The sequence below is a fragment of the Artemia franciscana genome, chromosome 7 (genome assembly GCF_032884065.1).
Source record: "Artemia franciscana chromosome 7, ASM3288406v1, whole genome shotgun sequence".
NCBI lineage: Eukaryota > Metazoa > Arthropoda > Branchiopoda > Anostraca > Artemiidae > Artemia > Artemia franciscana.
Window position 1 is genome coordinate 9,635,137 of NC_088869.1, and position 26,966 is coordinate 9,662,102.

General features: G+C 33.5%; 1 protein-coding gene across 3 annotated transcripts in view; it reads left to right on the forward strand.

The window, feature by feature from the left end:
• LOC136028821 (uncharacterized) overlaps positions 1-26,966 on the forward strand; it is a 79,979-nt gene that overhangs the window by 35,554 nt on the left and 17,459 nt on the right. For 2 of the 3 annotated variants that reach the window (XM_065706742.1, XM_065706744.1), the window contains exons 3-4: positions 16,795-16,919; positions 22,200-22,366. In XM_065706742.1, the coding sequence (XP_065562814.1) occupies positions 16,795-16,919; positions 22,200-22,366 (292 nt within the window). Of the gene's footprint in view, positions 1-12,980; positions 13,073-16,794; positions 16,920-22,199; positions 22,367-26,966 lie in introns of those variants that run through there. The other variant, XM_065706743.1, reaches the window with a different exon arrangement.

Here is a 26,966-nt window from a genome sequence, read left to right on the forward strand (position 1 = left end):
TAGAGCTTTTGATTTCCGTTAGAATGAGCCCTCTCGTGACATTCTAGGACCACTGAGTCGGTACAATCACCCCTGGGGAAGAAAACAACAACAAAAAACACAAAAAAAACAAATAAACATGCATCCGTGATCTGTCCTCTCGATATATAAGGAGCTCCCTGTGTTCCTTGCAAAATGAATTGATTATTCTGGGATTTTTGGCCATGCAGATTTTCTCAGTTACAACAGCTATGGATACTTTATAAAGATTTTTTTATTCTCATCGCTTCACATTTTTACGTCTTGGATGTACGTCAAGTGGGGTAGGTTCAAGTTTTATTTCCAAATTAATAAATAACATGATTGTTCCAAAATAACAAGAACTAACGATTGTAACTAAATATGAAAATAGCGTGATAAGAATTGGGTTTCCTAAAATGTCTAAGGTCCAACGAATTTTCGACACTAATCTAATTAAGGAAAACGAAACAACAGTGAGAAAGTCTTGATTTTAAGAAAGATAAGCAGCATTTTCTTAAAACAAGTGAAATAAGTTCTGCCATAGCTTAAGAAAAATAATATTGTGACTTTGTAATCTAAAAAAAAAAAAAAAAAAAAAATCAACAGTTGTTTACATTCTTTTGCATAGCCTAATGTTTCTCTAAAAAAAATTGCATCAGGGACATGAGTTAAATGATTACATTGGCAACCCTGTACTACATGAAATTCTAGCAGATGCAAGGTACAATTCCTGAAATATATTCCGTATTACACAAATAATTCAGTATAGTATAATTATTCAACATCAAAGTTGTTAATTCTCCCTACTGATGAAAATATTTTAACTTAGAAATTTAGATCTGTTCCACATCATACAAGAATGGACCTATAATTTCTGATGAGCTGCCAATGAGCTTTCAGATTTGGTAGATGATATTAATTTTTGGTGTTTGATACTTTTGAATTTGGCCTGAGAGTTTTTGGTCTGATATTGTCCATTTGGAAATTATTTTACTTAGTTCATATATAAAGTATTCTTGCTCTGTGTATTTAGCTTACATAGCTAAATACATTAGTCCTTCTCATTAGTATAAGTGTTAAAGAGTAAGCTAAGATAAGCTACTGGGCTCATACAACAATGATACAGCAACCTCTCTTTAAAAGATTAAGTGGTATCTTTAAATATTACACAAAAATTCAGCTCTTAGATTTTTTCAAGATAAAATTTAAAAAGCTAAAAGTTAAAAAATTGGATTACAAAAACAATAACTAAACTCGAAAAAAATAATTTCAAATATTAATAAAAAAAATTCAAACGTTAATTTTTGGAGAAAAAACAAAACAAGAACACTAAAACTCGAAAAACGAAAAACCAGATGCTAAAGTCATGAAATTACAAAAGATACAGTTCGGTACTCCTTACTTACAGTTTGGTACAACGAACTGTTTGATTATGAGTAATCAATAGCCCAACTGAATTTTAGCCCAACTTTGTTTCTTCTTATTTATTTTCATAATGAAATATTTTATATCATGGTGCTTATCATTGGAGATGTGGAATGTAATCAATAAATTACTATAATAATGTTCTAATTATGATCTACTGACAGAAGAGATAGCAAACATAAACTATTATTGGTTATAAGAAGTGTTGCATGGGGACTGACTATATTTTTGACTCAGTTTGGAAGTCACAAAACGAAAAATGTTTTAGAAACTATTACTACTTCTAACAACTCACCAAATCACCAAACCACCTGAGGTCAAGACAGCTACGCACGTTCCTCCTCCATCCCAAACTATTTAAAGCCTCCCTCTTTACGTCCTCCCAGGATATTCCCATTTACTTTAAATTTTTCTTTACGACTACCTTACACCCCCCAACCTCGGACAGCCTGCTTTACGTTTAGCTCTAGACAGTTGGCCAAAAAACTGTGTTTGGAAATCTGTCATCATTCATCCGCAGATTGTGCCCTAGTCATCTCAACCTTTCTCTATCTATAGCCCTAGAAATTGGAATTGAGTCACACTTTTCGTACAGCCTAATTTTTCAGTCAGTCGAGTACCCAAAATGATCCTTTTCTCTAGAAAAATTTTACGTAATTTCTGTGGAAAACATCTAGTAAATCTTTTTCAATTCTTCGGACAACCTATGCTTCAGAACAATAATCGACCACTATCATCACTGTAACTTCAAATATTCTGATCTTGGTTTAAGGGCTTATCTTCCTATTCTTTCAATTTGTTTTTTCAACTGTGAAGAAACACCCTGAGTCTTGGCTATTTTACTTATAAAATTTTCATGATACTCACTGTCCTTACTAATAATTAATTTAAAAAACTTCCTGAACAAGAAGTTTTTTGAAGAGACGTAAAGGCCATATTAAACTTACGATCAGAAGAAATAAAACCTACAATAACTTAAATTCAAACTGACCAGAAATTACTATAAAAGAATAAATGAAACCCAAAACGAATAGAAATTAAATAAAGAATCTTTGCAAAAAACATACAACAGGTGCTAATATAACTCAATAAATAAACCTTAAAACGAGTAAAGCTTAAATTGAATATGCAAATGAAGCTTAAACCAAACAAAAATATTTTGCCTTTTAATTATCAACGAAACCCAAAACGAACATAAATTAAATAAACAATCATAGTAAACAAACATACAACAGGTACTGATATAAATGAATAAATAAATCTTAAAACGAGTAAAGCTTAAATTGAATATGCAAATGAAGCTTAAACCCAAACAAAAATATTTTGCCTTTTAATTATCAAAGAAACCCAAAACGAACATAAATTAAATAAACAATCATAGTAAACAAACATACAACAGGTACTGATATAAATGAATAAATAAATCTTAAAACGAGTAAAGCTTAAATCGAATATGCAAATGAAGCTTAAACCAAACAAAAATATTTTGCCTTTTAATTATCAAAGAAACCCAAAACGAACATAAATTAAATAAACAATCATAGTAAACAAACATACAACAGGTACTGATATAAATGAATAAATAAATCTTAAAACGAGTAAAGCTTAAATTGAATATGCGAATGAAGCTTAAACCAAACAAAAATATTTTGCCTTTTAATTATCAAAGAAACCCAAAACAAACATAAATTAAATAAACAATCATAGTAAACAAACATACAACAGGTACTGATATAAATGAATAAATAAATCTTAAAACGAGTAAAGCTTAAATTGAATATGCAAAAGAAGCTTAAACCAAACAAAAATATTTTGCCTTTTAATTATCAAAGAAACCCAAAACGAACATAAATTAAATAAACAATCATAGTAAACAAACATACAACAGGTACTAATATAAATGAATAAATAAATCTTAAAACGAGTAAAGCTTAAATTGAATATGCAAATGAAGCTTAAACCAAACAAAAATATTTTGCCTTTTAATTATCAAAGAAACCCAAAACGAACATAAATTAAATAAACAATCATAGTAAACAAACATACAACAGGTACTGATATAAATGAATAAATAAATCTTAAAACGAGTAAAGCTTAAATTGAATATGCAAATGAAGCTTAAACCAAACAAAAATATTTTGCCTTTTAATTATCAAAGAAACCCAAAACGAACATAAATTAAATAAACAATCATAGTAAACAAACATACAACAGGTACTGATATAAATGAATAAATAAATCTTAAAACGAGTAAAGCTTAAATTGAATATGCATATGAAGCTTAAACCAAACAAAAATATTTTGCCTTTTAATTATCAAAGAAACCCAAAACGAACATAAATTAAATAAACAATCATAGTAAACAAACATACAACAGGTACTGATATAAATGAATAAATAAATCTTAAAACGAGTAAAGCTTAAATTGAATATGCAAATGAAGCTTAAACCAAACAAAAATATTTTGCCTTTTAATTATCAAAGAAACCCAAAACGAACATAAATTAAATAAACAATCATAGTAAACAAACATACAACAGGTACTGATATAAATGAATAAATAAATCTTAAAACGAGTAAAGCTTAAATTGAATATGCAAATGAAGCTTAAACCAAACAAAAATATTTTGCCTTTTAATTATCAAAGAAACCCAAAACGAACATAAATTAAATAAACAATCATAGTAAACAAACATACAACAGGTACTGATATAAATGAATAAATAAATCTTAAAACGAGTAAAGCTTAAATTGAATATGCATATGAAGCTTAAACCAAACAAAAATATTTTGCCTTTTAATTATCAAAGAAACCCAAAACGAACATAAATTAAATAAACAATCATAGTAAACATACATACAACAGGTACTGATATAAATGAATAAATAAATCTTAAAACGAGTAAAGCTTAAATTGGATATGCAAATCAAGCTTGAAACAAACAAAATAACTACATACAAAAGTTTGGGTTTTGCCTCCTTGTCTCAGTGCTAAAGTCTAAAACCTACTGGATAATTGGTTCTTTACCGGAAACTATATTTGTCTTGAACAGCCTTCGAAAGTAATACTAAAATCAAACTAAGTATTTGATATATCGCATAGCGTATATAGCGCATCAGAGAACCCTACTGTAGAATTTTAAAGGTCCTATCTACAAAAATGCGGAATTTCTTATTTTTTGCCAGAAGACCGATCACGAATGCGTGTTTATTTGTTTGTTTGTTTTTCCCTGGAGTGATCGTATGGACCCAGTGGTCCTATAATGTTATGAGAGGGCTCATTCTAACGGAAATAAAAAGTTCTAGTGCCCTTTTCAAGTGACCAAAAAAATTGGAGTGCACCTAGACCTCCTCCCACGCTCATTTTTTTCCCAAAGTCAACGGGTTAAAATTCTGAGATAGCCATTGTGTCCAACATAGTCAAAAAACCCAATAACTATGTCTTTGGGATCGACTTACTCCCTCACAAACCCCGGGGTAAGGGCTACAAGTTACAAACTTGACCAGTGTTTACATATAGTAATACAGGGAAGTGTACAGACGTTTTCAGGGGAATTTTTCTTGGATAGGAAGGGGGTTTAGGGGAGGGAATTACGTGGGAGGATCTTTCCATTGTGGAATTTGTCATGGGAGGAGAGAATTTCTGTGAAGGGGGGGCAGGATTTTCTAATATTATTTAAAACAAAAAAACAATGAAAAAATAAATATGAAAAAGTTTTTCAACTGAAAGTAAGGAACAGCATTAAAACTAAACGAACGGAAATTATTACACATATGAGGGATTCATGTCTTCCTAAATACCTGCTCTTTACGCTAAAGTATTTTTAGAAATTTCAACTATTTCTTCTACGGTCTTTGTGATTCAGGGGTCATTCTTGAAGAATTGGGACAAAAGTTAAGCTTTATTGTAAAGAGCAAGGTATTAAAGAGGAAGCAAACCCCCTCATATACGTAATAAAAATATACAAATATAGAAGTTCGTTATGAAAGTTAATTTGGAAGCTACGCATAATTTCTTATTAATAAAAACGTTCGTAAAAAATTAAAAGTTCTATTTGCCTTTTTAAGTAACCAAAAGATTGAAGGGCAACTAAGCCTCCTCCCCCACTTCTTTTTTCTCAAAATAGTCCGATCAAGACTAAGAAAAGGCCATTTAGGCAAAAAAAAAATGCAAATTTTTTTCTAAGTATTCATGTGCGCAGAGCCAAAATCAAAACATGCATTAATTAAAAAACGTTCAGATATTAAATATAAAAAAAAAGTCTTTTTTAACTGAAAATAAGAAGCGACATTGAAAACTTAAAACGAACAGAAATTACTCCGTATATGAAAGGGGCTGTTCCATCCTCAACGATCCGCTCTTTACGCTAAAGTTTTTCACTGTTTTAAAAAAGTAGATTTGAGAGAAAGAGTCAAACCTTAGCGCAAAGTGCGGGGCTTTGAGGAGGTAACAGCCCCTTTCATATACGGAGTAATATCTGTTCGTTTTAAGTTTTCAATGTCGCTCCTTACTTGCAGTTAAAAAAACTTGTTTTTTTTATTTAATACAGTTAGGGAAGAGGACAGTATCCGAATTGTTGTTTGTAGTGAAACTACATTTATCTTGAATATTCTTGGAATAAGCTAATAAAATTAAACCGAATATTTGATATATAATGATATTGATTTTTGAATTCTCGTTAGTTCAAAATTTCATTTTACCGGAATTTTTATTTTTATTTTCAATGTTGTCATAAGTACAAAAGAAAATAACTGTAATACAATTCTTTTTCAGTAAAGCGTCAATGGCGCAGTAGGGTTTAGATTTTTACAGTGAGAGAAGGAGGCAAAACCCAAACTCTTGTTTGTAGTGATTTTTATTTGTTTCAAACTTGATTTGCATGTTCAATTTTAAGTTTCGCTTGTTTTAGGATTTATTTATTCATTTGTATTAGTACCTATTGTATGGTTTTTGCTATGATTGTTTATTTGATTTGTTTTCATTCTGGGTTTCATTTATTCTTTAATAGTAATTTCATGTCGTTTTGAATCTCAGTTATTGTAGGTTTCTATTTTTCTGATCATGAGTTTGATATGACATTTACTTTTCTTTAAAAAACTTTTTTTTTGGAAATTTTTTTTTTAATTAATATCCTTTTGTTTTTGATTGTCAAAGTTTCAAGTCTTCCAATAATTCCTATTTCAAACAATTTTGTATTACAAAATAAATTGACAGCTTTGGCAAGAACTAATAAATTTAAAACCGAATATTTGAATATTACCGGAATTAAAGCCTTGACATTTCTTGGTCCAAGTGTTTTTGCTTCTTCGTTTTAGTAATACTTTTGGGAAAATCCCCAGAACTTCTGGGATAGTGAAAACCGCAGGGACTAAAGAGACCATTGATAGATCCTGACTTGGTTTCACTGCAATTTTCGTTTCATTATTAATATTCTAATAAATACAAAAGATACGATTTGTAATACAACTCGCTTTAGTAAAGTGCCAAATACGCTGTAGGCGTTATGCTTTTACCGTTAGCGAAACAGGCAGTAGCCAAATTCTTGTTTGTAGTGAAGAATAAATGTGTTTTGAACAGTTTTGGAAAGAGCTAATAAAATTAAGCTTAATTCCCTTGACTATTGGAAAAAAATATCGTTGATAAGTTTTTTGTTGGGGAGTGGGTTGTGCCATGAAGGGAGGGCCAGTGGGCCAGCTCCCGTGATTTACAATCAACGATGTTTTTCGGGGGGATATAGTGTCATGGAGTACCAGGGGTCAGCTCCCATAAGTTTTTGAATAAAATATTATTTATAAGTTGTTTCTTGAGGGCTTCGGCCACGGAGGGCCAGGGGTCAGCTCCCTTAATTTTTGAAATAAAACATTGTTAATATTTTTTTTGGTTTGGGATGGGGGTAGGGCTTATGTTATCTTGGACTATTCTAAAAACCCCCGCATAGAAATCTTACATGCCCTCAGGGGGTAACGGCTAGCTGTCATTGGGTCACTTTTTAATCTAAAAAGTGGAACTAGCATTTTCAATTTCTAGTCATTTGAGTCCCCTTTGAGGTTTACCTCTTGGATAAAAACCTAACACTCTCCCATGGTATAAGTTATTATAATTCTTGTTGGACTCTGGCAGGTGTTATCTTGACCCCAAAGTTTATGTTATCTGATCGATTGACCATTTAAAAAAATGACCTAAAATTTTTTGTTTGAATTTAATTGAGGAAAGAGGGAGCACGTGAAGAGGGGGTGTAGAGGCCCTCTGATCTTTTGAACTCTTGAAAGGTAACTAGATCTTTCAATTTATAATCAAATGAGCCAGCTTTGAAGTTTTACCTCCGAATTGGAGGGGGGTTGTGTCGACCCTGGAGTTTTCGTTATTTAATCTTTAAACTATTTTGAACAAAATGGCTATCTCAAAATTTTTATTAGATACATTTGAGGAATCGAATGAGCCTCCTCTGAAGTTTGTACGACTATCCCACCCATAGAAAGCTTATATACCCCGGGGCAGATACACCTTAACCCTTGGTTCTGGGGAGCTGTTTTATCCCTGAAATGTTTGTTATATGATATTTGGTCTATTTTTGACAAAATGGCTAAATAAGAAAGTTGATCAGACGCTTTTGTGTAAAAGGGGGCTGGGAGGCGGGACTAGTTGCCATCGAATCACTTCGACTCTTAAAAAGGAATATACAACTTTCAATCCGTAATGATTTGATTCTCTTCCGAAGTTTACATGACCATCTTTCCAATAAAAACCTTGCATGCCTCCGAAGCATAAGTTGTAACCCTTCCCCAGGCTCTGGGGGGGGGGGGTAAATTAACCCCGAAGTTGTTGTTACCTGGTCGTTGGAGTATTTAACAAACTGGCTATGTCAACATTTTCATCGGATGTATTTGGGAAATAGAGGGCATGTGGAGGAGGGACAAGATGCCAGTCAATCTCTTTTGAATCATAAATTGTAAGTAGAACTTTCAATTTCCAATCAAATGAGCCCCCTCTGAAGTTTATACAACCACCCCTTACATAAGAACATTATATGCCCCTCAATGCCTAACCTACAATGCCTGCCCCCGGGCCCTGGGGGCTGTATTGATTTTGAAGTTTTTGACCAGATTTCTTAACTATTTTTAACATAATAGCTATCTATGTTTTTTGTCAGATTCATTTCGGTAAAACGGCGTTGCGGGGCTAGTTACCCTCCGATCACTTTTGAATCTTAAAAAGGATACTAGAACTTTCGATGTCAAACCGAAGGAACGCCCTCTGAAGCTTATACGACAATCCATTCCATATGAAGCGCCTCTGGGAAAAAAAATAATCAATAAATAATAAAACATTGGAACAGGCAATGCTTTGTTTAGCTATCATCTAGGATGCTTAAATTATCAGCATAAACAAAGTCGAGGAAAGTTTTTCTTTCCCATGTTATTTGGTGTCCTCCTACTGTTTTTTTTTTGTACTCTTTAAGACAAAGTTCTTCAAAATGATCCATATGTATGAGTAATATAACACAACCCTGCTGAACTCCTGACAATATGGAACCAGCTATTAACCTATTTTCCTACCTTAACCGCAGCAGTGTTATTCAAGTTTATAACGCGAATAACTTTAGTGTATTTGTCTGGTATACCATCCCAAGGATAAGACCTTCACAAAGGCTCTTGTGTCAGCTAAATTGAAAGCTTGCTCATAATCTATAAAGTGTGGACGAAAGGTAATTGATGACTCAGGAACTTCTCAATTATTAACCTAAACGTTCCTTAGCCACACTGTTCTTCTCTTAAAAACTTTGTCTACAGCATCTCTAAGTCTAAAAGTATCCTTTTACTAACTAATTTGCTACCTACAAAAACTAAGCCAGTGCCTCTATAATTACCACACTCACTCTTATCACATTTCTAACACAGGGGATTAATTAATGTCTTCCTATAATCGCTAGGTAGCCTACTTCTACTTTTTCAAAAATCTTATTTGTAATCTTCAAAAGCTTATTTCTTATCTGAAAGCCACTATATTTAAGAAACTCATTTACCACACTATCAGCAACTGAGGCTTTATTATTTTTAATCGTTTTAGTACTGTCGCTAATTGTTCCTTCCAAAATCAATCTTCCTTCCCAGCTAAGGTGTCACAAAATTTTTCATTATCCTCTTTATATTTTCCTGTAACCCAATCCCGGTTTAGCACATTCTCAAAATGTCGTACACATCTGTCTTTAACTCTTTCCTTTTCACTAATTTTGGCCCGTCCAAACTGGGACAAGTCCAGTTTGGCCATTCCCGCTCTATTTATTAAAATGCCAGTACAATGTTTTACTATTGTGCCGTCTAGATGCATCTTCCACACCCTTGGCAATTTCATCTATGGTCTCCACTTCACACCTCCTTAGTTTATAGTTTAGTACTTTCTCCGCTTTCTTTATATTCCTTTTATTTTCATATGATCTATCACTCAGATCATCCGTGTACAAAACCTTTGTCCTCTTTATTAAATATGAAGAATTTTCTCTAATATTCTTAGCTGCGTTCCTAACTTTCTTCCCTAAGACACTGTCAGCTACATCACAAGTTTTTTTTTCCTGAGACTTTCCTAGCCATATTCTACAATGTCTAATTGCAAACTCTCCAGTTTATTATTTAACTGTTACTGGGAAGTTTCTCTCAAACTCTCATCCTGGAGTCTATTAACGTCATAGCTTCTCGGAAGGTAAACCCTTCCAAATTTTTCAGCTTTAACTTAATCCTAGACGCTACTAGATGGTGATATCTTCTCTGAACATCAATAACAGCACTCTTATATACCCTAGTATCTTATATTTATCCTGCCAGTCTTCGGTTTACCATAGCCTAATAAATAAGGTTGGCTGTTTTGTCATTATGTGATCTGCTAGCTTATGGGCCATTTTATGACCAAATACCTTATGTAATAACTAGATTGTGGTGCCTACAAAATTGCAGCAGTCTCTAGCCACTGCTGTTTTCCTTTCTTACACCAAATTTACCTACCAAAGATACCACCATCTATCCCTATTTCTACTGCCATTTAATAAGAATAAATAGCTCTTTCGAAATTACTAAAATACTGTAGTGAAAAGAGTGAGGTATTGACGACGGGACGACCCCCATCATATACGTAACAATTTCTGTTCGTTTTAAGTTTTAATGTTACTCCTTACTTTCAGTTAAAACAATAATTTTTTTATTTAATTCCTGATTGTTTTTTTTAATAAAGCATGGAAATCCAGTACTGCCTTCGTGGAAATTCTGTTCCCCCATGGAAAATTCATCCATGGAATTTGATTGTTAAAATCTTTAACAAAAACACTATATGTCTACCTGAGACCCTGTCTATTTGTTCCTGTTACTGGAATTCAAATTCATCTGAGTCACTACTTTTACCATCAGCAAGTTTTATAGTGGCATATAATTTGACTGATACCCTGCACTTTTCATTCATAAAATGAGCAATAAGCATTCTATTATTTATACCTTTCCAAGCTAATGTAATTTTCATATTCTTTAAATCATTAAAATTATTTTGGCCAGAGGAAAATCAATGGTCCCAGAACCAGTGGTGGACGGGGACCAGCACGTATTCTCTAGTCTACACTAAATCACTTAAGCCAGCTTAGAACTGGAAAGTAAGAGGCCTCAGGAATTTCCAGTTAAATAGAGGGTTTGTGCAACCCTGGTCCCATCTTGGTCACAACATGGTTTTCAGTCTTGGTGACGCTCTTCTATCAACAAGATTCACAATCCTACAGAGAGAATCTCAAGCCTATTACCTCTGACTCATTTTATATTCATGCCTACACATATTATGCTACTACGGGAAGGCAGCCCATAGCAGTTAAATCAGCTAGGAAGAGGCTTATCAGCCGAAAAACACCCACCAAAACATATAAAGCCCAAAAGATTTATCCAGCGATCAGAATCCTGTGAGAATGCTGTACTGCTTACTAAGCTACAATTTGCTTGACGGGGTGCCATTCCTCATGTAAGAATAGAGTTAACTACGGGTTGCCCAGTCCTGTGGGCATCCCAACTGGGTCAAGACGGCCCTTGGCAGAGGCCTTTTTCTGTCTTACGTCCTGCTGCAGTTGTTTTCCTGTAGATTATCCTGCCACGATGGTAATCTGTGTCACTAAGCAATTTAACCGATTACTGGGGTAAGTTTTATAACTCAGGGGAGGTGTCCATGTGCCGGAGGGCCCTGCTGAGTATACATTCGAGGGCCTTCTTCCTCCTCCGTATGTATTTACAGCCTCTGAGTGAGGGTGCCCAGTATCCTATTGTGGACCCCCATGGACAAGGTCCCCCCTTGTTCTTTGCCTCCTATGGAGGTAACCTGTATATCTGTAGGATGTTACCCCATCCGCCACATGGGGATGCTCTGAGTGGCCAGGGAGAGGTCCCTACTGAGCAGTAAACTCAGTAGTAGACTCTGACTATGTTTTGACTCATTCTGGGAGGATTACAAAACTGAAAAGTTCTAAAAATCGAACAATAAATCAAACCTTGTAAAAAAATAACGATTTAAGATAGCATGATTGTTTCCATTCGATATTTCTTCATCTATTTTATTTGAAAAAAGGTTTTGTTCGGGAATCGAAACATGCAATACTATAATTAGAATTTGAAAAACATTACTTATCATGCGACTTGTCAACATTCAAATTCAGTAGATTTGTAAACTTCATTTCCTCTAGTATCTTATTAGACACAGTATTGAAAAGTTGGAAAACGGAAATGTCCTAAACTCGATGTAGTTTAGCAAGTAAAACAAATTCTATAGAAGGATTGCATGCATGAATCGTCATTACGCTGTGGGCTGTGGCACTTACAGGATTAGTTTTTTTCTTATATATATAAATGTTCTTTATAACTGACAAGAAAAACTTATTATTTCTGATTCAAATTATTTTATAGCATATTTTCTTAAATAAAGCTTGCAATTTTTAATTCTTTTGCTGTGAAATATTTTTAGAAAAATCATATGATCCTGTCTCTCATATTTTTTGCAATAACTATTGATAAAACTAGGGCTGGATAACTCTTCGTGGGCAGATCCCTCTTACAGATCTTTTAGAGTCGTGGGCCTTGACAGCTCCTCCAATATTGGTTTTAGAACTCGGACTTTGATGGTATATCAAGGTGTATTATGATTGGTCGAAATATTCAGGCTGCTCCTAGTCAAGAACACTGTGTTCTTCTGCTGATCATGTTTTTTTAGTTTCCTCCTCAAACAAAAATATGTTAACGACAATCGTTTCAACAAAAAAAATAACGCAAATACATCAGTAGCACATACCTCACCAATTATTTTTAGACATTCTAATCTTATAATGTGTGAGAACGATTACTGCTTTAAAAATATCTTTTTTCATTTCCTTTACTTTTTGCTCCAGCTAACTGACCCTTGAAATTAAATGTAGCCTTATAATTTTATCAGTAATTTATGACTAGATTTAAGCACTCTGACTAAATAATAACTATTAGATAATTCTAATTACCGGTCTAATTAATACACTTAATATTTCTGAGTAGAATAAAGGACATTTGTATTTATTGGCAATATAGGTTTGTATTTGGACAAATACCTTTAAATTAATTTGGATATCGAAGATGTCTTCAAATCAACGAAGATACAGAAAAGGTAAGGAATTATCCTAAAAAAATCATAGGTGAAGCCAGTAATGAGAAACAAAAGTTTTTTATTATGTAATTTGGAAGAAATAAAACGAATTGCAAATTTTCAAATGAATAGATAATTTGTGTCAACACAAAATGCATAACGGTGAAACAAATACCATGAGGTGAAACAACGAATGGATAAAAGATTGTTTAATTACATTATTATCTAAGGTATAAAATAGAAATAAAACACTTAAAAAAGAAAAATGTAGGGAGGGTACTTAACTATTTTACAAAAAACAAAAAGTAAAGACAGCACTGGGAGAAACCAGTTTTTTTGTGTAAAATTATCTTTTTTGTGTAAATTAAAATTAAAAATTGTAATTTTTTTTCAAATTGAACAAAAATTTCTTAAAAAACAGCAAAAGAAGTTAAACACAAGATAAATCCTATGAAACTGCAGTTTTATATATAAAATTAATATAAATGGTACTACAAAAGGCAAGAGCCAATGTAAGAAGTGGTTTGAAGCAGTATAAATTTGTATTGGGGTACATGGTGTAACACAGAAATAAAAAATTACAGCTGAACTTTTTTTTTTTTTAATCGATTAAGCCAACAAACACTTTTAAGAAAACACTCTGATAAAAGCTAGTATGTACGGCCTGTGTTCGTATTACCCATATGCAAATTGAGTTAGATTGTCTTGAGTAAAATCAATTCTTGGCTACCGAGGTCGAGTTCCTTTGTTACTAAAGTTGGAGCCAGAGCTTGCAAATTTTGGCACACAAGGAGTCTAAAGGTATCTATATCGTGGGTGCCAAATGCTAATTTTAATCCTCTGGTACATCAGTAAAATAAAGTAGATGGCATTTTCGTGCGTCCATAGAAATGATCCATCATGAACAATTATACTTGCTAAATCCGTTATGCTAGGAAATCATTAGTCAATATTATAGTTAGGAAAATCTCGGTCTTTTGTTGACGCAATCAACGAACCAAGAATTTAAAGTCGTATGCAATTAAATATATTTGAAGTCCTAACGTTATGAAAGTCGAATGGAGTTTCCATAGTTAACAGCATCAAATCTAATCAAAGAAAAAGGAAAGGAAAGATTTGCTTCAAGCCTCACTCCTCTGAAACAAATTTAAAAGTCTACAAGAAAAAATATAATTGTTCAAGTTTTCTTGGAGCACAGGGGGATCCTTATGCACACCGATACAATATAGTGCTATCTATTTTGTCTGTTATATTCCATCGGGCACCGGAGTTAGCAAGTCTTACTTTAGGGTGCTAAAATAGATTTGAAAATAATTCTTAAGAAGACTAAGTCACTAAGGCTAGGAATAAGTGACGATTGAAAGGTGACGCTGGGTAACAAAAAGATTGATCAGGTGGACAGAATAATTTAACTTAGTAGTACTATTAGAAAGGACAGAGACAGCAGTGAAGATGTTAAAAGTAGAGTAGCCAAGGCTTAGGGTGCTTTTTCACAGTTAGAACAAGTTTGGAAGAATAGAAAGATAAGAATGCAAACCAAGATTAGCATTTTGGAAGCTACAGTGATGACAGTGGTCAAATATAGCTCTGAAGCATGGGCGCTCCAAAAAGTGGACGAAGGTTGGCTGGATATTTTTCAAAGATATTGCCTGCAGATTGTTTTGGGTACCCAGGTTACTCACCGTATTTCAAATAGTAGGCTCTACAAAAAGCGTGGTTCAATCCTGCTCTCTGTAGCTATAGTGAGAGAAAGGTTGATATGGCTGGGGCACGTTCTGTGGATGAGGGATGACAGATTGCCGAAAATGTCCTTTTTGGCCAACATTCTAGGGCTTAACGGAAAGCAGGTCGTCTGGGGCTGGGGTAAGAGGATATCATAAAGATAGATTTAAAGGAAATGGGAACTTCCTGGAAGGGTGTAAATCGGGAGGCTTTAAATATATTGCGATAGAGGAGGAGCGTGCGTAGCTGTATTGGCTACGGGTGGTTCTGTGCTGCGGTTAGCTGCTAGAAGTAGTAGTTTCCAAGATTAAAATATCTTTGCGTTCCGAAATTATCAAGCTGCTTTGAGAGCACAAAAAGCACCAGCCCTGGCACTGAAAACATAAATTCGATGCGAAGCACTACTATGAGTAGCAACCAACCATCCCAGAAGAGAAAATTAAAGCGAGACCAAGAGTTCAAAATTTTTGGAATGAGAAAGGCTAATAAATTGAGTTAGCTTTGATCAGCTTTCCTATTTTGGGGAAATCAGTCTGAGTAATCCTTGATCCAAACAATTTTGCAAATCTCCATCAAAAGCCATTAATTCCTTAAAAAGAATTAAAGTTAGCCAAGGAATTTTCTTTTCTAGGTTGTACTTTTCAAGATGGAGGGGTGAAAGTACAACCTGTGTGCTCCCTTTTTTTATTTTGTAATTTTTAGTTTTTCACCAAATGTGGATTTCATCCAACATATTTTGTCCTAATTCAAAAAAGGTCCTTAAACATTTTCCTCCCACTTCTCTCATATATATATATATATATATATATATATATATATATATATATATATATATATATAGGTTTTATATCTAGGTTACATCCACCCGTATCTTCGGAAACGCTCGATATATGAGAGATATATATATCTCTCTCAGATATATATACATATATATATATATATATATATATATATATATATATATATATATATATATATATATATATGTTATATATCTTATATATCTTATATATATATATATATATATATATATATATATATATATATATATATATATATATATATATATATATATATATATATATATATATATATATATATATATATATATATATATATATATATATATATATATATATATATATATATATATATATATATATAGGTTATATATCTAGGTTACATCCACCCGTATCTTCGGAAATGCTCGATATATGAGAGATATATATATCTCTCAGATATACATACATACATACATATATATATATATATATATATATATATATATATATATATATATATATATATATATATATATATATATATATATATATATATATATATATATATATATATATATATATATATATATATATATATATATATATATATATATATATACAGAAAGAGGGGAAGGAAGAGGGAGACAGAAAGAGAGAAGGAGAAAGCTTTTGTTCAATATTTGTGAGTCTATTTAACGTTGTAAATGCGTCATTTTTCTTTAATAGTACTTTCCTGATGGTGCTTCCTTTGATAGTGTTTTTCACTCTTCTGCTTTTTGTAACAATGATTTAAAGTCTTTTCCTTGTTTGTTTTGTTCCTATTGGAGTGGTGTCTTGGAAATGCATTCGATGTATCAGATTCTCAATCTTTTGTTTGATAGTCTAATAAAGAAAAGCATTCATAACTTTTCTAACATTTTTTCGCATTTATTAATAAATGCTACTCGAAAAGTGTTTAGAAAATAGATTTACCATAATAAAACAAGATATATAAGATTGGCACTTTTTACTTTTATTAACAGGGAACTTTGTCTTTCAAAATAGCTTTCATTTCTTAAACATGAAATATAGTCGATCGACTAACGTACGGTTGCGAAACTATTATTCTAACATCCCCCTTCTGTCCATAAATTAACGATTGTATCGCATTAGGAATCAAATGACTTTCCCTCCACTATTTTGGCTTATCGTTGTCCTAAGAAGTGAGGTTTTGAACATAAATTCGATTGTATCTTCCAGGGACGATTGTTCGTCTCAAACAAGTAGCTCATGCAATCGCAGGTCCACAAAAAGATGTCTCAAAGATGTGGAAATTGCTATATAATGTCCAAAGTAAGCTGGACGACACGAGGGAGACGGTAGAGGTAATATCTGCTTTCTTATATTCGACCAGGTGACTGAACATAAATTAAGAAAGATTGGACAGATAAAAAGGTTGGGGACTCACTATTTCCTTTAAAAGAGCACGAAATTACAAAAAAACACAAAACATTATAGTAATGGGAAGAAAAATAACGCTTTTTCTGCATTTTTTTTTAAGCCCTTTATCCTCCATGAATTTTGTTGATGAATAGCCCCCATTCCCTTGGAAAAACTTACGCTGATGTTCAGGAAGCAAGTAAAATTACTTAAAATATTAATAAATTAAACTCATATGGGGTAGTTGGGTATTAGTTTGGAACTTTCAAAAGAAACTTAAACTTCTAAACAGTTTTTTTTTGATAATATACTGAAATGCTTCTATAAGACGTAAAACGTAGGGCCATGAGTCCATGAAATACAGGGGGAAGAAGCAAACATTTATTTTGACGATGATATTTAGGGGGTAATTTTGTGTGTTTCAATATCTAGGGTGGTAATTTAGCCCTCTCTCGATTCTATCAATAAAAATATCGAAAAGAGGTATTTTTAAGAGCGGGAAGGGGGAAATCTATAGAGGGGGTTATTTTAATCTTTACTTCCTCTCTGTCCCAATTTATATTCATTTGTAAAAGGAGAAAAGTTAACTGAGAATTTTATTGATATTTTTAAATCTTTTCTACTGCAATCGGTGCGTAAAAAAATAAAAAAGAAGTAGAGGATGCATCACGATTTTTTCATTCTTTTTATTTGTGAATTTTAATGATATAATTTTGAGAGCTTGATTTCTACTGATAAAATTTACGAGTAGGTCAGTAAACGTTTGCCCATTTCCCTATAGAAATACTTATTCAGCAGTATCTCAGGTGACCGTATATTGTTTTCTTTTTTCGATGTACTCAAGTACTGCTGTCACAGGTATTCATAGAGGGAAAATAAGTTAATACCCCTCTTTCTAGTGTATTTGGTTAATTGTTAAAAAATAGTTGGACTCAATAAAACAGTGGCATAGGCTAAACCATTATTTTTATGACTTACTAAATTTTGTGTAATTTTAAAAAAATTATCGAAACTTTGCACTTAGTCCGTAAAATTACTCGTCAGTAGATAAATCATTTACTCTTCCCTCCGTAAAAAAAATAAATGGCTCTGGTTTCTAAAAACACATTTTTGTCTATAATCACCGGTAATATACTGTCTACCAACCATTTAAAAGCCATTTATCAGCTATTTAAAAGATTATACCTAACTTTATGCTCTAAAGTAGGATTTCTTTTTAATTCGAAAGAATAGAAATGATTTTGTTGCAGTTCGGTATTTTTGTTGATTTTGTTGGCAAGTAGAGGAAAAGTCAGAATGTAAAAACCACTGAAAAGGGAAACACCAGCGTTCAGTCAAGATAACGAAATCTAGGTGGCTAGGTAGAAAATCTAAAATTTTCATTATAGTTTTATTAGTAACTTATCTTTAGTAAAATATACAGAGGTATTTTTTCTGTATCCTTTAGATTCTGGAAATGATTGAATTTCCAAAAAAAAGAAAAGATTCTTTGTTTATTTATTATCTTGTGTATGGTTGGAAATATTATCAGGATGAATACAATCATTCAGAGATGCAAAAACGCAAGGTTACAAAAAGTTTCATGGATCCTTGCGGAAAGTTTGTTTTGAGGAAGAAATTAAAAGATCCGACTTTCAGGAAGGTATCGCAAGGTAAGTTTTGTTTTGGAGAAATCTGAAAATTTGGGGGACTCTACTGAAAATTTTGGAAAAATAGGAGAGCTACCGCTAGACAAAAGTAAACAACATGCTTAAGCACATGAGTCTCCACCGCACCGATAAAATATTCAGAGCTACCAGTTTATTGTACCGATTGGTTAAGTAAAAGAAACGTAGATATTTTCAGTTTGGTTCAAAACTAATGTGTTTCTTTCATATATAACCAAGGTTTTTAATTTGTATCTGGTTATCATTGGCTTTTCTGTTCCAGTTTTGAACGAACGAGCTTTAAAATGTCACTCAGAAGTTTAGTAGTTCACACAGCTATCAACACTCACAACAATAGGTTGCCACATAGCAACCGCTTCTTCAATCTTTTACCAACTTTTTATGTCTTTCTAGAAAAGGTTATAAATTCACATTAATATAAAATTTAGATATATGAACCTTTAATTCAGCTTTTCTCTTATCTGCAGCTTAGAAATATGACCAATAAGTCCTGGCCAAATCTCTGCGGCCGACAATCCAACGATACACTTTGAAAACAACACGGTCAACCGCAAACACTTAGAATGACGTTTAAGTCCGCAAACTCTTAGAAAAAATGACCAATAAGTCCTGGCCAAATCTCTGCGGCCGACAATCCAACGAGACACTTTGAAAACAACACGGTCAACCGCAAACACTTAGAATGACGTTTAAACAGTGAGCTGAATCTTGAACCAAGTCTCAACTATGAAGTTTGAGCCTGATTGGCCAGAATCTTGAGTGTGATTGTTGAAAAGTCAAACAATGTTGAACTTCTGAACCTGATCCAAGACTTATTTATTCTTTCGTCTGAAATTAGAGTATAAGAACTATCCCCCATCCTCACTGTACCTCTAGGCTCAGCTACACCCATTGTAGAACTAACGATTCTTGGGTACCAAAGATACTTCAGTTTAAAAGTGAGCTCTTGCTGGAGATAATGCCGGGAAACCAGATGATATCTGGCTTACCTCTGTTGGTGATTTGCCACCAAATCTGGTGATTTTCCCATCTAAAAAACTAGTGATTTTATTATATCTCACCTGTAACCTCTGAAAGCAGCAGGGTAAATCCTGATGACAGTACTGTTACAACAGAATCTATTGTCAGTGAATGGCAAATTGTTGCTTATCAAAACAGTCAACCAGAAGAGACAACCACAACCTGTGCCACCTATTAATCAGTGAAGAAAAAAATTGAAGATAGATATCGGTTGCGAGATTGACAGCATAATTTTAAAAGAATGCTGGTGATACTGGAAATAGATTCTATCCCATATTAGAAGGCTAACGTTAAGTAGGCTGGGTAATGTATGCATACTTAAAGTCATCTACTGGTGTTGTAAGGATAGATGAGTGATACCGCATTCATCCATTTCTCCTTACTTATTCTAGCTACTCTTGTATTCAGCGCTAATCTAATTGACATAATTTTTTTTGCACCAATTCTTTGTAGTTGTGACTTGGTAAATGACTTTTCAGATCCTATGCCTATTTTTTAAGATTGCACTTCCTGGATCTTTGTCTTGGAGAATTGCATTGTGAAAGAATGCTCCTTGCCGTTTCTCTAAAACGAATCTGTAAAGTTTAATTTTACGTTAGTCTGAGCAAGTGTGGGGTGTGATTGACACGGTTTCATAATTTGACACACCTGGTAATTTGTTTTATGAGTTAGTCAAAACCTCATCTGTGCATTATCGGTAAAATATGAGAAACTTTAAACGCTTGGGTGACTCCCGGTTTGCTTAAGAGCTTGAAAATAAGAATCATACTTCCCTGATAAACTATGACGGGCTTTTTGTTCAAGGTCTACAGTCTAAGACCGGAGCTCTTGCTAAGACATTTGCTCAGTTTTGGATTCTGGATAATGTGGACTTATGGCAAAGGAAGCTACAGCCGTATTAGGTGAGATTTATTTCTTAGTAATCCCCTTCTTCAAACATCTCTCGTAGAAACTCAGCTTGGTCGGTAGAAAATCTCCTGCGCACCAGAGCCTGGAAGGCAATTACTTCGAAAAAGTTGTTGGCGCCACTTCAAAAGACCAAAATAGGACTAATATGACACATTAGTCGTTATCATGGCTCTCTACAGTCTGTCAGTAAAAGGTTTGACGTAGTGTCAATGGCTGTTTCATACAGGTGCAGTGTTGGGAGAAATTCACTAACAATCATCAACGTGCTTTTTCAAAGAGCTGGTGGATCAAAGAGGCTTTATCATCATTCTGGGAACAGCTCATAAAGGTGTTTGTAACCCAGGGTATTATGTTTAGACCTTTGGTTTAAGTTATCTTCATAAGCTAGATGGGGAACAATTTTACAATCCGTATGCATTACTTTGCCGATGGAAAAGTGAAACACGCGTCCTTCCCAAATCAAGTCCCCTTACCCCTACAAACGGATTGAAAATAATAGAATAAAAATAATTAAAAATAAGATTAACGGTCCAACTCGTGGATGGTCCATTTCTATTCATGGAAAACAAAGGAGCTGCTGATTTCTCAATCAAAAGTGTCACAACATATACCCCGAATTTATCTTTACGAAGAGCCAGTGAGAAGATTCGATGACCTTTTCTTTTCCAAAGATTCTAATTCTTCAAGGGTTTCGTCTGACTAACCAGAGTCCAGTCTATGTATACTGCTACTACTGCTATTCCTGCTATTGTCACTACTATTACTATGACTACTACTACTGATACTGAAAGTAGGAAGTACAATTTTTCAGTTAATGTTTTAGGTGCATGTTGAACTAAATAAAAGCACACTCTAAGTATGCTAGATGTCAAAAGGGCATATCAGCAATATCCCAAGAATGGTCTAGGACATTAAGTTGAAACTTTTAGGGCATGTTAAATGGGATGTTGTACTAGGCAAAATGAAAAATATGCATACTACTACTACTACTACGACTGGTGCAACTACTATTACTGCAACTAGAGCTAATACTGCACATATTATTGAAAAATTCCTGACATACAAATACAAACATACAAATGCTAAGCCAAAATATGGATTTTTAAGGGGGAAAACGAAAAAATATAAAATATTATTTCCTTTGCAAATGAAAAAGCTATACCAACCAAAAACGAACATAAATTAATCTAAAAAACTTTTCTACAAAAGAAGCTTTTCAAACAAAAATGAAGAGCCACATTAAAACCAAAAACGAATAGAAATAAATTCAAAAATTTGTATTTTGGTATTTTATTAGCCACTTTACGAAAAGAAAAGGTGCTTAGTTTTCACCTTGGGTGGTAACCCTAGCTGGTTTTCCAGTGGACGTTTTGGGAGCAAACAAACATTAATCCAAGTCACGATTTCTGCTATGACAGACATCGAGATGACCTTTGACTTGAATCGTTACCCCCACCCTTGAACCTACGACCACAACCTGAATAACATGGAACTTTCCCATGGTCTTTTGCTGTAAAGAAATGCAAATCCATAGCTTATATCCTGATCCGAGTACAAATGAGCTAGTGTATAACAATTACATCTTAAAACATCTAAATATATATTTATTGAATATTTGGAACAATTTAGGATCATCTGAATACCTGGGTGGTCAACCTGGATAGAAGTATGCCAGAGAGTAAAATGAACAGATGGTCTTCCAGTCGAGCTTCAACATTGAGTTTAATGTCACTTGATTATAGCACAATTACAGACCTTGGTTTCGAAGAAGATGAAGAACAAAACAAAAATAGAAGGTATTTATTTGAATAACGTTTCTTCTTCCAGAATATTAACCCTAGATTTGTATTTCAGAAGCAGGGAATTAGAAGCAGGTAGAAATTGGTTTGGAAAGCTTGTACTAGCACCATTGTGTTCCTAGATATTGCCTGCTAGTACTATGCCTTGTATTGAACAAGCTTATGGTAATGAACTGTAAGTAAGGAGCGGCTCAGCCCAATAGTAGGCCTAACCGAAACTAAAAAAAAAAGACTTTTGATAACAATTAATACATTAAAAGTATTGACCCTGATTTTAAAATTATAAATCACCCCTATAAGCAAATTGATTTTGATAGAAATCATACCATCTCCTTCCGCACATCGGAAGCCCTATCTGTAGAGGTTCCAAGGGACCCTACTATATAGGTCCTTTTTCTGTAAAAATATGGATTTTTTATTTATTTAATTATTTTTTTTGCAAGAAGAAGATCATGGACGCGTGTTTGTATTTTTTTTTCCCAAGGCACGATCGTATCCAATCAATATTCCTAGAATATTGAGAGAGAACTTCTTCGAAAGAAAAAAAAAAATCATGACCCTTTCTAAGCAACCCAGATATTGAAGGTTAAGTAGCTTCCCCACGCCCCTTTTTCACCAAACACATCTGATCAAAATTCTAAGACAGCCATTGCGTCTAGCATACTTGAAAAGTCTAATAACTATGCAGCTGGGGATGACAATACCCACCACTGTCCCCAGGTAAAGGACTGTAAGTAATGACATTTGGCAATTGTTTACATGTAGCATTGGAGTTAGGAAATATACATAAATTTTGTAAAGGGGGAGAGGACATTTTCCACGGGAAGAGTTTTCCACGAAAAAGAAAGTTTCCGGTGAGGATTTCCACGGAGGGTGATGGGAAGTTTTCAGCATGATTTTAAAAACGAGTAGAAAGTAAATAAAAAATTTAGCTTAAGGTAAGGAACAACGTTAAAAGTTAAACGAAATTTTTTTTTCCGTATATCAGGGGGGCTACCACCTCAGTCTCTTGGTCTTTACGCTAGAGTTCGACTTTTTGGCAAAATACCTTATGAAAGATTTCTCGAACATAGATGCCGTTGAATTGGAATGAGAAGTATGTATAAAGAACTTTAATATTTTATCGTACAGAACGAGGACTTGAACGAAAGGGTAGCCCCCTTCATATACGGTATAATTTCTGCTCGTTTTAAGTTTCAACGTTGCTCCTTAGGTGATTGGACGGGTGAGTCATCACAAGGTCTCATTCAAGTGGTTAGCTGTCTTCATTACTACATTAAAAAAACAGTTGTTTTTTCTCAACATATTACAGGTACCTAAAAGTTTAAGAATGTATAGCTATCCTTAGAAGCTGTCTTTGGAAATCAATAGATTTTTAATATTTGGATCTCTACGGATAAAAAGTGCTGAAAAGTCTAAAAACTTTTGTTCATTTATTGCAAGGATTCAACATGGCAACACTGACGAAAATGCGAACTTCCAAATAAAAAAAAAGAAGGAAAAAACAAAAAATTATAAAATCAGGGTTTAGACGCATGAATAAACCTAAGACGGGCCCAGGTGGCAGAAAATGTTTGATTTTGATCTTCTTAATATTTTACGGATAAAATTACTCTCCTTCAGTTAGGCTTAGACTTGTTCTGGTATGTCAAAGGCCAAACTAGGCTTAGACTTGTTCTGGTATGTCAAAGGCCAAACTGGGCTTAGACTTGTTCTGGTTTATCAAAGACCAAAATGAGCTGCGAGGTAAAATCTCTACCAGTTTCTAAAAAGCTTAAAACTATGGAAATGGCATATTTGTGGTCACTTGCCCATATGCAGCTATTTTTATGACACACAGGACATTTGAATGAAGCTATAAATATAGTTATTTTTTGTGAGGTAGGGAATTGGAAGAGGGGATATTGTAGGTAGTTTGTTGACTCTACCATTAGTTAATAAGTAGATAAGTGAAATTTGAATGAAATAAATTTTGAATGAGGGTATATTTATTTTTCGATGTGCACTGGACTGCCCTCTCTGACAGGGAATTTCTGAGTCAGGGAATTTGGCAACCAAGAAGAGTTTTTATGATAGTAAAGTTTTACTTGATTTGTAGTAAAGCTTTATTTGAAATAAGAATAATAATAATCATTAACATTCAGTTTTTAGGGATTGCATCAACACTTGTTCAATGAGTAGGTCAGGGGAGGGGACCATCCTAGAATCTGTTGGAACGTTGTATCATGAAAAATGCCTTTTTCGAATTGGCTGAAATCCTGAGGATTCGTTTCTTTCATAAACTCTACTTTTTTAAACCATTTATCCCCTATTTTTAACTAATAAAATCGCAATTTTTTACTAAATCACAGAGAATGGACCGCTTAGACGTAAAGATCAACATATTAACAACCTAGAATTAAAGCCTAAAACAAGATGTCAACCAGTCACGAACGATAGAGAAAAAAACATTCAATAGCTTTTTACGGATGAGGTCTGACTCAGTCACGCAAAGGACTCTATGTTCTTACTTTGGTTAGTAGCCTTGTTTCGTCTCAACTGTGCTTTAGTTCTTAATATTAGAAGGTAACTTATTTAGCATTGTAATATGCTAAATCTATTCAATATTTTTAGTATGTCTGTTTATATTGCCAGGAGGATGCTAGTGAGGTCAATCACGCAATACTTGCGTCCGTGCCTCGGGAATTAACGTAAACACCTTAGGATGCACAAAAATAGAATATTTTGCCTAGTTCTTAGATGTGAAAATCACAAAACTCAGCCCTCCGTATCCAACAACATTAATTTTGGTTGTGGTCACCTATGATAAAAACTGAGTTTAGTTTCTGACAAAGTAAAAGTCGAGGATAACATCTTGTTCTTTTTTTTTAGTCAAAATATTTCTTCTTGATTCCTCTGGTTTCTATTTCTTATTATTACGCGTGTCTCTTTTTTATTTCTTCATAAGTCTCCTTAAACTTTCTCTACTTTCATCTTCTTAAATTTCTTTGTCTTATGTGTCTTCCTCTTCTTCTTTGATATTTTCCTCTTACAGTTTCTCTATTCAAGAGGACTATTTCCTCTCATTTCTTTCTTATTTGGAAGAAATAACTTCTGACTTGTTCCCTTTTTTGCTGAAATATTTATTTTTACTTCCTCCGGTTCCTATTTTCTATCATTATGGTGCGTTCTTTCTTTTTTATCTCCTCTTATGTCTTTGTAAACTTTCTTTACTTTCATCTTCTTGAATTTGTTTATCTTATATGTCTTCTTCTTATTCTTTGCTATGTTGTTCTTGGAGTTTCTCTATCTAAGAGGACTATTTCCTCATATTTTCTTTGTTGTTTAGAAGAAATAAGTTCTGACTTGTTCTTTTTTAGGTGAAATATTTCTTCTTCTATTTCCCCTGGTTTGTATTTCCTATTATTACTTCCGTTTCTCTCTTATTGCCTCATATTTCTTCTTCAATTTCCTCTACCGTCATTTTCTTAAATTTATACTTTTTATATGTCTTTTTCTCCTTCTTCATTATTTTCTTATTATATTTTTTCTATCTCAGAGGACTATTTCCTCTTAATTCTTCTTTAATTAGATGAAAAAAACTTATGATTTGTTCTTTTTTAGTAAGAATTAAATACGAAAAACAAGTCTTTTTAAGTGAAAGTAAAGAGTGAAATTAAAACTTAAAACGAACAGCAATTTCTCCGTATATGGGAGGAGCTGTTTCCTCTTCAACGCCCCGCTCTTTACGTTAGATTTTGACTCTTTCTCTCAACTCTACTTTTTAAAACAGTAAAAAACTTTATTGTAAAGAGTGGGGCGTCGAGGAGGGAACAAGCCCATTTCATATACGGAGTAATTTCTGTTTGTTTTAAGATTTTAATGTCGCTCCTTTCTTTCAGTTAAAAAAACCTGTTTTTTCATTTAATTTCTGAACTTTTTTGAATTAATGCATGTTTGGATTTGGCTTTTGGCATTTTAGTTTTGGAAATGTATGTTTTTATTACGTCTATGAGGGGGTTCACCCCCTTCTCAATACCTCGCTCTTTACACTAAAGCTTAAATTTTTTCCCCAATTCCTTAAGAATGACCCCTGAATCACAAAGGCCATAGAAGAAATAGTTGAATTTAATAAAATTTACCCTAGCAAAAACAGCAAGGTATTAAGGAGGTGAACTATACGCGTAATAATTTTTGTGCGTTTTAAGTTTTAATGCTGTTCCTTAATTTAGATTGAAAAAAACTTTTTCATATTTATTTTGTCATATTAAAAAGAAAATGCTACAAAATCCTGCGCCCCTTTCATGGAAATTCTTCCACTATGACAAATTCCACCATGAAAAGTTCCCCCGCACAAACCACTCCCCCTCCCCCCGGCTGAAAGAATCCCCCTGAAAGCGTCTGTACACTTTCCCAATAACCATTACAATATGTAAACATAGGTCAAAGTTTGTAACTTGCAGCCCCTCTCATGGAGACTGTGGGGGAGTAAGTCGTCCCCAAAGACATATTTATTAGGCTTTTCGACTATGTTGAATAAAATGGCTATCTCAGAATTTTGATCCGGTGACTTTGGAAAACAAATGAGCTTGGGAGGGGCCTAGGTGCCCTCCAATTT